General features: G+C 52.6%; 1 protein-coding gene across 1 annotated transcript in view; it reads left to right on the top strand.

The window, feature by feature from the left end:
- Nucleotides 1-3,451: 3,451 nt before the first annotated feature.
- Nucleotides 3,452-13,562, top strand: part of TCERG1L (transcription elongation regulator 1 like) — a 99,036-nt gene continuing 88,925 nt past the window's right edge. Inside the window, exon 1 of the mRNA XM_023762660.1 lies at nt 3,452-3,625. Coding sequence (XP_023618428.1) covers nt 3,452-3,625 — 174 coding nt within the window. The remainder of the gene's footprint in view (nt 3,626-13,562) is intronic.

The following is a 13,562-nucleotide window of genomic DNA, read 5'->3' as shown; positions in this document are numbered from 1 at the left end:
TGCCCCCTGGTGGTCAGCGCATGTTATAGTGAGCGGTTGAACTCCCAGTTGGTCTAACTCCCGAGGGGACAATTTGCATATTAGCCTTTTATTATATAGGATTTTTTAAAATTAAATTTTTACTGTTGAAAGTATTACATATGTCCCCTTTTATATATTTTAAATATAAAAAGTAGAAAGATGACGAGTTATGTCATGGAACTCTTACTGATACAAGAGCTGGAATGGCTATATAATTACTAGATAAAGATTACAGAAAGAGGAAATATCGTAAGAGATAAACTTTCACAAGGATAAATGATGGAATCATTAAGAAGACACAGCAGTTTTAAGTGCATATGCACCCAATAACAAATTCCAAATACTGGGAGAGTAAATACTCAGAATTTAATAGAGAAATAAAGAAACCAACAGGTATAGTTAGCTATTTCTCAGCTTCTCTCTAAGTTATCTAAGAGCAGGTCGATATAAAATCAGTGAGGACACAGGAGACTTGAACAGTGCTAACAGCCCAGTTGACTTAGTTCTCATTGAATACTCCACCCAACAATAGAAAAACACATTCTTGCCAAGTACACATAAAACTTTGCCAAAATATACTGTATATAGGGCCAAAATGAATAAAAATAAATTTAAAAGGATTGAAGTCACACAGGTTATGAGCTCTGAACAAACTAAAATTAAATTAGAAATCAAAAACATGTCTAGAAAATCTCAAAATACTTGGAAATTAAAAACATTTTGTACTCAATGATAACAGAGCATATCAAAATTTGTGAGGTACAGATAAAGCTGACAGAGAGAGGAATTTAGGGTTTTAAATGCTTATATCAGGGAATAAGAAAGTTTTAAAATTAATCATGAAAGCTTCTACATTAAGAAATGAGAAAAGAAACAATATAAAAACAAAATATGTAAAGGAAATGAAATAATGAAGATGAGAAGAAATAAAAAATGAACAAAAACAGAGGAAATAAATGAAAAGTGATATTTTAAAAAATCAATAACATTGATAAGCCTCTACCTAGACTTATTTTTAAGAACAGGAAAAATACAGATATCGGGAGTGAAAGAGGTGACATCACTATAGCTCCTACAGACATTAATAGGGCATAATCATAAAAATATAGATGAAACTGGCAAATTCCTTGAAAATGGTAACATACCAAAAATGATACAAAATAAATATATCTTACCTACTAATGTATTTGGATTTATATTTAAAACCCACTCACAAATCAGACTGCAGACACGGTGACGTTAATGGTGAATTTTATCAAAAGTTTAGGAAAGACATAATACCAACATTACATAAGCTCCCTCAGAAAATAGAAGATGGAACACTTTCCAACTCATTTATGAAAAGAAAGTTCACAAGAAAGCGAGGACCAATATTCCTCATGAATATAGATGTAAAAATTTAGTTACGTATTAGCAATTCAAATCAAGCCATATATAAAAGAATAACATATTATCGAGTGGTGATTATTCTCAGAATGCAATTTAATTTGCCATGTTAAAAGAAACTTTTTTTTTTAAAAAAGGTGACCTCAATATTATGTGAGAAATGCATTTCATAATGTCAATCAACATCTGAGACTGGAAGGGGACTCCTCGCCTATTGGAGGGCCTGAAGCGGACGACTACCCCGTACTCGCTGACCCAGCTAAATTCATCTAAAGTTCTCAGGCTTCCTTCTTTTCTGAAATTAGTGTGGGTCCTGTAGTTATTTTGAATTTCGTATGATCATGCCATCTGATTCTAAAACTTACGATGAAGCTGCTTAAGAAACTGTGCAATTTTCGGGATGGATGAATAGATCAAATAAATGAAATATAAGGTCAAGCTAATTCAGTGGAGAACAAAGACCCTTTTTGGGAGCCTCGTCCTCATTGAGGAGGCCCTCGGAGACCCAGCACTCCCCACGAGCTAGGAGAGCGCTGGGAAGGACGGTCTGCATCTGGACTCTGTAAGTTAACCTGGGACTGTAACAACCTCAGGAGCATCTGTCCAAGGAAAATGGCCTCTCTCTCCTGGCCCCCACCACCCTCACTGAGCTAGCTTCCCCCTCTGGGCCCTGGGGGAGGCCTCAGTGTCATTCAGGGCACAAGACAAACACAGCGCCAGCCGCAGGTGGCTGTGCGGCTGAGTGTGAACGCCTGCCACGTGCCAGGCCCCGCGCGCAGGGGCTGCTCCAGGTCCCAGAGCGAAGGCGAATCCGAGTCAGGACGCAAGCGCAGGCACGCAACCGAGTGCAGAGCGTGGTGTCTCCTCAAGGGACAGTCTGCGTCCTGTGTAGTCAGACAGACGTGTGCCGTTGCTCACAAGTCCGCTCGGAGACCATCGGCACCACACCCTGGGAAGCTGTGTGGATGCGAAGTGTGAACTCCCATGGGAGGGCCTCCATGGTCCAGGTTGCTAGTTGTCATCCAAAAGCCTTTCTTTCCTATAAAGTAATTGAGGTGTTTTCTGTTATTGTTTTTATTGATAGAAACATTGATGAGAGAGAAACATGGATTGGCTGCTTTCTGCACGGCCCCCACTGGGTCAAGGGCATGTATCAAGGGCACGTACCTGGGTTGCAGGTTCAATCCCAGGCGCAGTTCCGGGCACGTGGGGGAGGCAACCAAACTATGGGTCTCTCTCACTCTCTCTCTCTCTCTCTCTCTCTCTCTCTCTCTCTCTCTCCCTCTCCCTTGCTCCCTCCTTTCCACTCTCGTTGAAGGATCAATGGGAAAATGTCCTCGGGTGAGGATGAGCAAACAGAAATGGTGTGGAAAATTGGCACACATACTATTTTTCAGTGTCTTTGGATCCCACCACCCGCCCCCATAAATATTCTAAGTAACTTCCAGTGGTCCACATACCAACCGTCCCCAGTGCTGGGCTCTGCACAGCAACCCCTTCTTGGCCATTGTGAGCAATGAAGCTGTGGAGGCGGATGGTAATTAATGCCTCCGGAAAAGTCTGTCCTTGGCATGAAACACAATTCCCTCTCCATCAATGCAGGGAGTGTGGGTGCTGCAGCCCTGGCTGTGGAGTGGGTGGGTGGGTGGGTCTCAGGAGGGCCCTTGAACCCTCCCACTTGATGCCCAAGCAGCTGGGAGACCCTTTTTGGTTTTGAAATGGCCTAATGAACACTCTGTATTATTGTTGCAACAGAGCTGGTTTTGGCTTGCTGGGAAGGAATTGGGGTGTAGACTCACAGATTAAAGGAAGAACAGTGCCGTTCACACTTTGCTCAAGGTGTTTCCCTTTTTGTGAAAAGAGCTTTTGCATCTTGTTTATCGATACTTTCTGGGAAGGGCAAGAGTGTGCATTTACAAGCTAGCCATGCATCACAGGAGTTACATGGACAGTATAAAATGGTTTCATTTTTTTTCATTCATTCATTCATTCATTCACTCATTCATTCATTCTCTTGTCACTCATTAATGTGCACAGTGATGGAATGTCTGCTGTTGCCCAGCACTGCACTGGGTCCTGGGGCAATTGCAGGCCTTCCCATTCGCGTGGCAAGACCAAGCTGACGGTGTTCCGTGGCCCCCTGAACCCATGCTCTGTGGAGGAGAAAGAGATGGCGACCAGCTCTGTCTGGAGGCGCCAGGCCCGCCCAAAAGCGACAGTGAGGTGGGCCTTGGAGAGAGGGAGGGTTGATGTGGATGAAACAGCACGTCCAGGACAGGACCAAGGGCTGCAGGATGAAGAACTCGCCCTCTAGGACATCCTCTGTGACTGCCCAGGCGTCACCTGTTTCTCCTGCAACGCTGCCCCCTCCTCCTCCCCGGACTTCTCACCCATGAGGCTGGACCACTTTCTAAAGAGACTCGTCCTCTGCTCGTCTTTTCTGTGGGTCCTGTCTTCACTCACAAAGCTCGTGGGGAGGAGGTCTTGTCCCACGGAAGCATCCAGAAGAGGAGTGGAGGGGAAACCATAGCTCGGGCTCAAACCCCGTCTTCTCCGGACTCCCCGGCAGGTTCGCACCCGTGTGGGCCTCTCGGGGCCTTCCTGAGGGCTTCTCTCTTCCTCAGGAGCGTGTCCTGCTGCTCCCCGAGAGTGCGGGCTCAGGCCCCTGAGCTGCCCGGCCCACACCCGGTCGGGGTCAGGATGACTCGGTCCAGGAACAGCCCTCCTTCCACAGTGAGCTCAGGGCAGCAGGAACAGCTCCTCGGCTGTCCTTGTGCTGGCAAACGGCGTTCCCGGGGTGGAAGGTGCTCAGGCTACCTGTGCCAGGCTCCGCCCTCCGCCCCTCCAGCCGCAGCCAAGCCCAGGGAAGCCATGGCGCTTGGCATCTTTTATTCATCGGATCTCCGTGAGGCAGGCTCCCACGGGGCCGCGGCGGCAGCATGAGTGATGGTGTTTAAAAGCGCCGTGCCACTTGATAGCAGAAGTGGAATTATTCTTGTAGAGCGACTCATCAATCTGTAAATATGGCTTTTTAATGCGTTTTCCTGTGGAAGGTCAAGTTTGAACGGAACAGCAGGAGTGGCGTCCTTGGGGGCTCGTTGCAGGTTTACTGATTGTTCTTCCTTAAGGACTCTGAATGGGACTTGTTGTTGGACGTCGTCCAGGAGAGGGTCCTTCTGCCGTGACAGGGCCACCGCCCGGGGTTCCCCGAGTGGAGGAGTCATTCTGCAGGAGCCACCGGAGAGGAAGGACAGGAGCCCCGGGGCCGGGCCCACCGACGGAGCGGGGCACAGTCGCCAGCGGGGAAGGGTCTTCCCAGGGCAGACAGGAGGCCCGAGCCCAGCCGCCCTGGGTCACACCAAGCACAGAAGGTGGGCCTGGCCCGGCCTCGTGTGCTACTCAAATGTAGGTCAAAATGAACCATGGACTTAATGTAAAATGTGAGCCACGAATCTTTGAGGATAAAAAACAGCGCAGGAGAACTTCCTTGGTATCCAGGGCTTGGCAAAGAGTCCCTCTTGACCCCAACAGTACGGCCCAAAGGAGGGGGAAGCGATACAATGGACACATCGACAGGAAAGTGTTCCGCGCTATGAGAAACCTGTGAGGAGGATGAGAAGGCAAGGGAAACGCCGAGAGAAAATGTTTGCAAATCACCTGTTTCACAAAGAATGGTTGCCTAAATGTATACAAACAGCGCTCGAAACTCGACATTAAAAACACAAAGGATCCCATTGGACAGCAGGCAAAGATACGAAGAGGCATTTAACCAAACAGAATGTACCGACGGCAAAACACGTGAACACAGATAGTCTCTCTAAAAACTACACTCCGAGGGCCCGCATCACCGCTCCAGAGGCGCCTCCTCAGCCCCAGCACTGCCTTCCAGGAGCCCCCAGGGCGGCCGTGGCTTCCTGCTGACGGCCCCTCACAAGGTCTCCTTCAGAGCCCGTGGGACCTGCCCTACTTCCAGGAACGGGGCCTGGCCATCTCCGCCAATTCCGGGAGATGTTTGGCCGTTGTCACCCCGAATATCGCCTCTCTCCGTCTTCTTTTCATTCTTTCTTCACTTTCTGGAACTTTCACTGGACATTCGCCTTTTCCCTTAAACCCCATGTTTCTTGGCCTCACTTCCCACCACCCAGTGCGGTCCCTCCGGTGGTGTTTTCCGGGGAGTTCCTCCATCTCTCCCCGTCCACGAAGCACCTCTTCAGCGGGGTCTCATCTGCCTTTCAGTGCACGTGTTGTGTGTTAAACCCCAAACACCGTCTTTCAAAGCTAAAAGGTTTATTAAATCAGTTTTAAAAATTCACCTGTTGTTTTTTTATAATCTCTCTTCAGCTGCAACTTGAGTACATTATTTTAAAATATTTTAAAAGAGCGCACTAAAATATTTAAATTTTATTTGACTGTATCAAGCACACATATTTTATATTCCATGTGCTGTGATCCTAACACTTTCCGTCTTTGGGGGTTTGGTTTTTCTGTTATAATTTTTCCTACAAACCTCCCGTCAGGATGGCCTCTTTCCTCTGGGCTCTTGGATCTGTCCCTTTGGTCTTCCTCTGTGGCATATGTCGGGGGCCTGGATCACCCATGTCCGCCTTCAGAGGGTTCCTATTCTTACTGCCAGGGGCCTGGGGCCACCATGCCTCCGGGACAGCCTCACCCACTGTTCACGTCCCACAGGGAATGTGAATTCTGACGCCTGCGCCCCAGGAGGCCAGCCTGCGGCTGTAATGTTCAGAGGAGGCTTCTCCTCCCGCCACCTGGGATCCGGTGCCCAGGGCCGCAGCGGGGACTGGGGAAGGAGGTGTGTCCTTGGGCTCCCGCCCCACCATCTCTGGGTGGATTTGGGAGCCGCATGGGTGGGGTGACTCCTCTCCCGCAAAGTCAAGGCCAAGGCAGCATCCAGAGGGCCCTGGGCCCCAGCCTGGCCTGGGTTCTGGGAGGCACGAATCTCACCTGGGCATGTGGAGGGAGCTCCCCCCGGGCAGAGAGGGCCGTGGGAGCCGAGACGCGTCACCTCTGCCCTCTCCCGGGGCTATTTTATTTATATTATTTTCTTGTTTGCCTTTTCCTCTGAATGTGCCCAGGAAGTTGTCCCTTCTGAGGCAGGGGAGGCCCCAGAGGGGTGGCGGAGGGTGGCCTGCAGGTACCAGACAGGGTACCTGTGGGGGGCGGGGCTTCCAGAGTGCCCGGGACCGGGTGGGTGAGGCTCTGAGCTGGTCGCTGGCTGGTGCTCTGCCCTCACACCTCAGGGCAGGAGGCCCCTCCGGCAGTGCAGCTCCGGGGGCCCCTGTGCATTTTGTGCGATTTCGGGGTGGCGCTCAGCACGCCTTGCACATGCACGCCGTTCTGGTCTGATGTTCGTGTCTCTCCCTCCAAAGCCATATGTGGAAACCCAGCCCCCAGTGTGATGGTGTGTGGAGGCGAGGCCTTTGGGAGGGGACTAGGGCTGGATGAGGTCGTGAGGGCGGATCCCCCATGACTGGCCTGGTGTCCTTCTAAGGCAGTGGTTCTCAACCTTCCTAATGCCGCGACCCTTTAATACAGTTCCTCATGTTGTGGTGACCCCCAACCATAAAATTATTTTCGTTGCTACTTCGTAACCGTAATTTTGCTACTGTTATGAATCGTCATGTAAATATCTGATATGCAGGATGTATTTTCATTGTTATAAATAACATAATGAAAGCATAGTGATTAATCACAAAAACAATATGTAATTATATATGTTTTCTGATGGTCTTAGGCGACCCCTGTGAAAGGGTCATTCGACCCCCAAAGGGGTCGCGACCCACAGGTTGAGAACCGATGTTCTAAGGGTCCTGGAGAACTCACTCTCTCTGCTCTCTGCCATGTGAGGACGTAGCTAGAGCGGCTGACAGGGAACCAGAGAGCAGGTCCTCAACCGGCTTTCTCTGCCAGCACCGTGACCTTGGACTGACCGCCTCAGAGCTGTGAGAAGTGAAGGGGTGTGTGTCTCCGTCGGTGGTACTCGTTGGAGCAGCTGCAATGGGGGCTCGGACACAGGATACTCTCTTGCTGAGCTACCGTGTCCCAGGCACCGCTCTAGGCAGCGGGGACACTGCCGTGACCAAGGAACAGAGGAAGAGGTGAACACGGGACACCTATAGTCCACCCACTTCCAGGACATCCCACCTCTGTGCCCACACACAGCCCTGTGCTTCCTCTCTGTGCTCCCATAGGAGCCTGCTGAGTGGCTGCGACTTACCTCTGGCTTCCTTTTGGGGAAACTGCACCCACAGAGGTGGCAGGACGTCTCCAAGGTCACAGGTCCCCCCAGGACAGAGCAGGGCCCAGACTGAGGTCTTGAGGGGCCACCTTCTGTGTGACAGCCATTGGTTGGGTCAAACCTCTCTCACGAATGGGCACTTGAGGTCCAGTGACATCAGGGACCTGGAGGGACAGCATCCCTATGACCCCCCCATAGGGCTTGGAGGCTGGCTGTGGGGCATCTGTCCCCCCACCTCCTGTCGGCCCTAGGAAATGGCTGCTTAGAGGGAGGGTCTGCCACTTGGCTGAGTCATCGCCACCTGCCTGGTCTTGGGGCAGCTCGGACGCTCACAGGGCAGGCTTTTCAGCAGTGGGTGGCCTGGCTGTCCCTCCACCAGCGTCCTCATGAAAACCCCACTCGGCCCCGGTTTCATGGTTGCATGTGAGCCTGCCCATTTCACCACTGAGCTCCTTAAATAATCACAACGTTCGCCCTGTCTAATTTTGAACATGGAAAAAGGGCAGAAGTCGGGTGCCCCCGAGATTGGTCCCGGAGCCAGTATATTTCCATATGTTTATTAATGAGCGGAGAGTCAGAGGGAAGGTTAAGTGGCAGAATCGCTGAGCGCACAGAATCATCTAAGCTAACAGTTCAGGGAAGAAAACACAGGCTATCTTCTAACACATTCTATTTTTTTCTCTCACCCTAAGAATATTTTATCAAGGAGAAAAATATTAGGACAATCAATGGTGTGTCGTTAGTCATTGCCTTATTTATTTATTTATTTTTTTGCTGTCAAGAAATAATTTACAATCAGGAGTAGGGCATTTGGATGAAAAGGATTCTGATTGCCGAGTTCAGAGTCGTCGCCTCTCAGGAGGTGGAGCTGGTCGGTAAAGTCAAAGACTCGTGGCCCAGACTCTGAGGAGGAGGAAAGAGGGGGAGTCTGTACGGAGGCCGAGGCTGGACGCGCCCACCTGGCCTGAGCCTCCCTGGCCACTGGGTCTGACAAAGGACCCCCTTCTGCCCTGTGCTTGGTGCACCGGCTCTCGGGCGGGACTCAGATGTCGACGGTCACGCTGCCCAGCGAGCCTGCGCGGGGACACCCATCGGGCAGCTCACATGCCCCACCAGGGGAGGCCTTTGGTGACCGTCTCAGTTGTGGTCAGCTGGGCACATGCGGGCAGGTGCAAACCGCCAGGATCCCCGCATCCCGGCCGGCGTCTCCCCTGGATCTGCTTTCCCGGTGCCACTCACCAAGGTGCCCGGAGCTACATCATGAGATCAGACCTTGGCCTTTGCAGTTGGTGCTAATTTGAACCTGGTTGGAATCGGGGAGGTGCAGCCAGTGCTGAGCTGCAGAGAGAAATGGGCGCCTTCAGTGCTCATTGCCAGGGTCTCGCCTGCTCTGCGGCCAGCTCCGCGGGGCTTCCCTCAATCTCCTGTTACGTCATCACAGCGAGATGGCGTTGGAACCGCATCCATCACCCACACCCTCCCCCACCCCAGCCCAAGCCGCCGCTCCTGAATTATTTCCAATTAGCGGATTTGTCATAACACGTGTCCAGCCGTGGCCTCTCTTACATGTCAGCATGTGGCACGGCCACGTGCAATTAGGCTGAGTGACGGCCAAACGTGACTCCCCACAGGGACAGGAATGAGGGCAATTCCCACCCACGGGCCTCTGCCTCGTCCTTCTCTGGGAGCCCAGCCACTGCCTGTGGGGTCGGATTTGACAGCGACCTGACTCTGCTCCACACAACCTCTATGCCAGTGGTTCTCAACCTTCCGGCTCTTTACATACAGTTCCTCATGTTGTGACCCAACCATAAAATTATTTTCGTTGCTACTTCATAACTGTCATGTTGCTACTGTTAGGAATCGTCATGTAAATATCTGATATGCAGGATGGTCTTAGGCGACCCCTGTGAAAGGGTCGTTCGACCGACAAAGGGATCGCGACCCACAGGTTGAGAACCGCTGCTCTACGCATTTCAGCACGCAGGGGGTTCTGTGTCTGTCTGAGAGAGACAGACAGAAAGGTGATGGACAGACAGACACTGTAAACTGTGTGACAGGCTGTGGGTGGGGTGTCCCCGTGGTCTGTCTGTCCCACAAGGGGTTACTGAATGTCCAGTAGAAGCGCGTTTGCCTGAACTCCCGGACGTCCCCAGGGAGCTATTATTCTGCTGTGGATAAGGGGGGTCCTCCACGAAACTTTCCAAATGAGGAGATACCCTCCTGCTATGACACTGAGTGAAAAATAAGATCTAAAGGTCTGCATAGGACAAGCTGGAATTAAAACTATTCATTATCAATGCAATGTTATTAGATAACTAATAACTAATGTCTCATCTATACAACATATGTATCATATTACATATGGAGAGAGATTAATAGAAAAAAATACTGTGGAGGAGAGGCCCCCGGAGGTCCACACCCGTTTCCCTGCCCGAGTTCAGTTCATCATGCTTCCTGCGCCTTCCAGACACGCTGCCGTAACACACGGCCAGTGAAGTGACAACGCGGCCCTTCATCAGACCAGCACACTCCTGTCCATCCACAGGGGTGTCGTGGCCACCGCCTGCCTCGGTTTACCTTTCTGTGTTCCCATTTCCGGGCCCCATGGATGGCCTCTCCTCTCCCAGTCTGTGCTGGCCAGGTGATCTGTCCACACCTGGATTTCCGTGACAGGGGACAGCTGTCTCACTCAATTCTTGTGCTAATTCCAGTTCTGTACCCCCATCCGAGACTGTGCCCTGAGCCCCAGACTGAAGCTTCCACTGTGACCCAGGCGGCCCGGAGCCTTCAGCGTCACCACAACCAGCCTTCCTCTCTTTTCTGCTCCCCCCCCCCCGCCCCCAGGCTCCTCACGCGGGGAGGGGTGCTTGGCTGCGCTTACTCCAAGTTGAGCAGAACCGTGGGATTCGCTCCCACTCATCTCCTCACTCTGATGAGTCAGGTATCCAACTGCCAACTTGCCTCCTCCCGCGTAGACGCCTCCCGCTTGCCTGCGTGGCTTCCATCCAGGGCTCCGGGTCCCACAATTGGAGAGTTTTCAGGAGGGAAGAACCCGGCAGGGTCAGCATTTGCTTGGAAAGTAGTTCAGGCGGTGCGGGCGGAGCAGGGCACTCTTGAGGTGACATCCTGCCCCCCACCCCATTCCTCTGGGTTTATTTTAACTCCGCAGGCCTGAAAAAACAGCACTTTTATCTCTCTCTCCTTCTGATTCTTATATTTTACTTAAAACAACAGAGTAAAATAATTTGAAAGAAAAACCTACAGGCTGCAAAATCGTATTTCGCTGATCTCTCCCTAACACCCAACATTATTTCTTCCCCGAGGTAAAAACAATTAGCATGTGTAGCTGTTCACGCATGGATCTGCACTTGCTTAGGTGCTATTCTCACCTCAGCTGGGATTTCTGCTGGTGTCGCCTGAATAATATGGACAGACTTTAGGTTGTTTTCATTGGTTAGGAGAACTTAAGACTCGATTGTGTAGAAAGCTCTTTATAAAGAAAACTTCTCACTGTGATTTGTTATCCGAGTGTATGGGGCACCAGCCCGGGCCCTGCCCACATCTGACCCGTGGGGGTGCTGACGGGTCAGTAGACCTGCCAGCCAGCAGCACAGGTCTGCCTGCACCGAACCTCTGCTCGCAGATGGGTCCTCGGAGGGAGCAGTGCTTCTTGCTCCGAGTCACTAAAATCCCCGTGGGGATGCGTGTCTCCCATCCACGGGGGTGTAGGGCTGTTCCTGGGGGTGTGGTGGGGGGGGTCCCTGAGATGAAATGAGAGCCAGAAGCAGGGGAGGAGCCCTTACCCTGGGTGCCCCATCGTCTCACTTCATCGTGGAAACCGCCCTGCAGGTGTCCCTAGAATCAGCGGCAGCAGGGTGTGGCCAAGGGGCCCAAAGCGCTGTGTTAGGTGAATACGGTGAGGCCCGCGGCAGGAAGTGGCAGAGGAGTGTGGCCGCTTTGAGGTTCTCTGAGTGAACGAACAGTCACTCGTGACTTCCAGCTCTGGCTCGGCGCCGAGTCAAGCAGCTGCCCAAGGCGCCTTGCGCCCGGGGCACACACAGGGCAGCCGGGGAGGGAACATGGATCACCGGTTGACAAACGCGGACTTTAGCAGAACCACTCCAAGGACAGAGCTGTGTGGGGATGGGGTGAGACACCCCCGCCAGTGCCTGAGGAAGCTCCCACAGATGGCTGAACCCCGCCTTCCCGGCAGCGTGGGGTCAGTGCGTGTCGCACTTTGTGCAGAGAGCACCATGCAAGCCGGGCTTTGCCATGGTTGGTCCCCAGGCCCAGCTTACTCAAACAGGGGTCCCCATTACCTGCCTAAAGATGCCTCCTCAATACCTTAGTCTGGCTGTGCCCATCAAGGTTAAGACACATCACCTTTGTGGGCACTTACAAACATAGGCACATGAATTAAAAGCTGAAGTTGAATAGTAACAGGCTTCAAATCTGCTGAGCTTTCTGATTTTAGGTGAGGAAAAAAAAAACACAACAAAATCTTGCCGGTACTTTTGCATCAAAGAAAGAGATAAATTTGCTAATTGAAAAATGGAGAAAAATATGGAGATGCCAGCTATGCAAATTAACATATGCCCAGATCTAAAAGAAATCCTGCCAGAGCAGGAGGAAATTAAGCAAATTAGGGTCATGTGGAAACTTCCCTGGAAGAAAATGGGAAGGACTCAGGTGGCTTAGTTTGCACCTCGGAGGGTGGTGTGGACCAGGTCAGAGGTGATTAAGAGCACGTGTATGGAGAGTCCCAGGTGTGTCGGTGGGGGCAGGCAGGTGAATGCATGCTGTCCCGCCCAGGTCAGGGCGGGTTTTTTCTACACGCTCTTGAATGCAAGCCTCATAACACCCCTTCTGCTTGGAGCAGCAGGAAGCCCTTCACCAGGCCTCCCAAGAAGCACCCGGCTTGAGCTGCAGGTAACTGGTTGGGCTTCTCCACTCAGCGACCTGAGGACCTACTTAGCACAGCGAAGCCTCCGTCCCGCCCCAGCACAAGTCGTCCATGACTGGGCGAGGTTCCCAGAGCTGCTATTGCTGCCAGGGGATCACAAGCAAGCGATTGGGCCTCCCAGGGACCAGGTCTGTGGCCGGAGGGAGGTCGCGGGAGCTATTGGGAAGCTCGCCGCCTGGCGGTGACGGCTCTGGAGCAGCGCTGAGCCAGGCTGTGGGCCGGCCAGGGTCCCAGGAAGGGTTTGTCCTTGGCCCCAGGCAGCTCACGGTGCACTGCAGGGGCCACGTGCGGTGGGTAGAGGAGGAGCACAGTTCTGTGCCAGTGGGAACCCACGACTAGTTTACAGTGGGCTTCTCGCGGGAACCAGGGCGTCCCGTGCAAAGGCCCAGAGGCGACCTGCCTGGTGCGTTGCACTGAAGTTAGTGGAGCGTGGGGTAGGGGCCGCGTGGAAAGAGGACCCGCTGGGGGCTTAGGGAAGCGTTTGGCACATTTTCCCAAGAGAAATCTGCTCATCCCCAGCGGCAATCAGGCCCCCTAGCGTCGGGGTCTGCAACCAGCACGCCTCGGGCCCTACGCCCTTGACCCAAGTAAAGCCAGGCAGAGAGCGGACCTTGCGCGGTCCCGGCGGCGGGACGTGCCCGGCTTGTGCGCGGCCACCTGGGCCTCCGCTCGCCAACCGCGCGGTGGATTTCCGGGCTCCCGGTCACCCAGCGCCTTTTGCGCCCCCTTTTGCAAAGGCCCGGCGGTTTTTCAAGGGGCCCGCTTCAGGAGGCCCCGGGGGGCCCCCAATCCCCGGGGAATCCCGGGCAAAGGGGCGCCCTTAGGTTTCCCAGGGGTCCCCCGGCCCGGCTCCTCTGTGCCCAAGGGTGTCAAAAGATTGGGGGCGGGGGTGGTCTGGGGGAGCTGTTTAATGGGTTAAGGGGGGGAGAG

Source organism: Myotis lucifugus, unplaced genomic scaffold (assembly GCF_000147115.1).
Source record: "Myotis lucifugus unplaced genomic scaffold, Myoluc2.0 scaffold_255, whole genome shotgun sequence".
NCBI classification, from domain to species: Eukaryota; Metazoa; Chordata; class Mammalia; order Chiroptera; family Vespertilionidae; genus Myotis; species Myotis lucifugus.
This window is presented reverse-complemented; position numbering and strand designations above follow the sequence as displayed.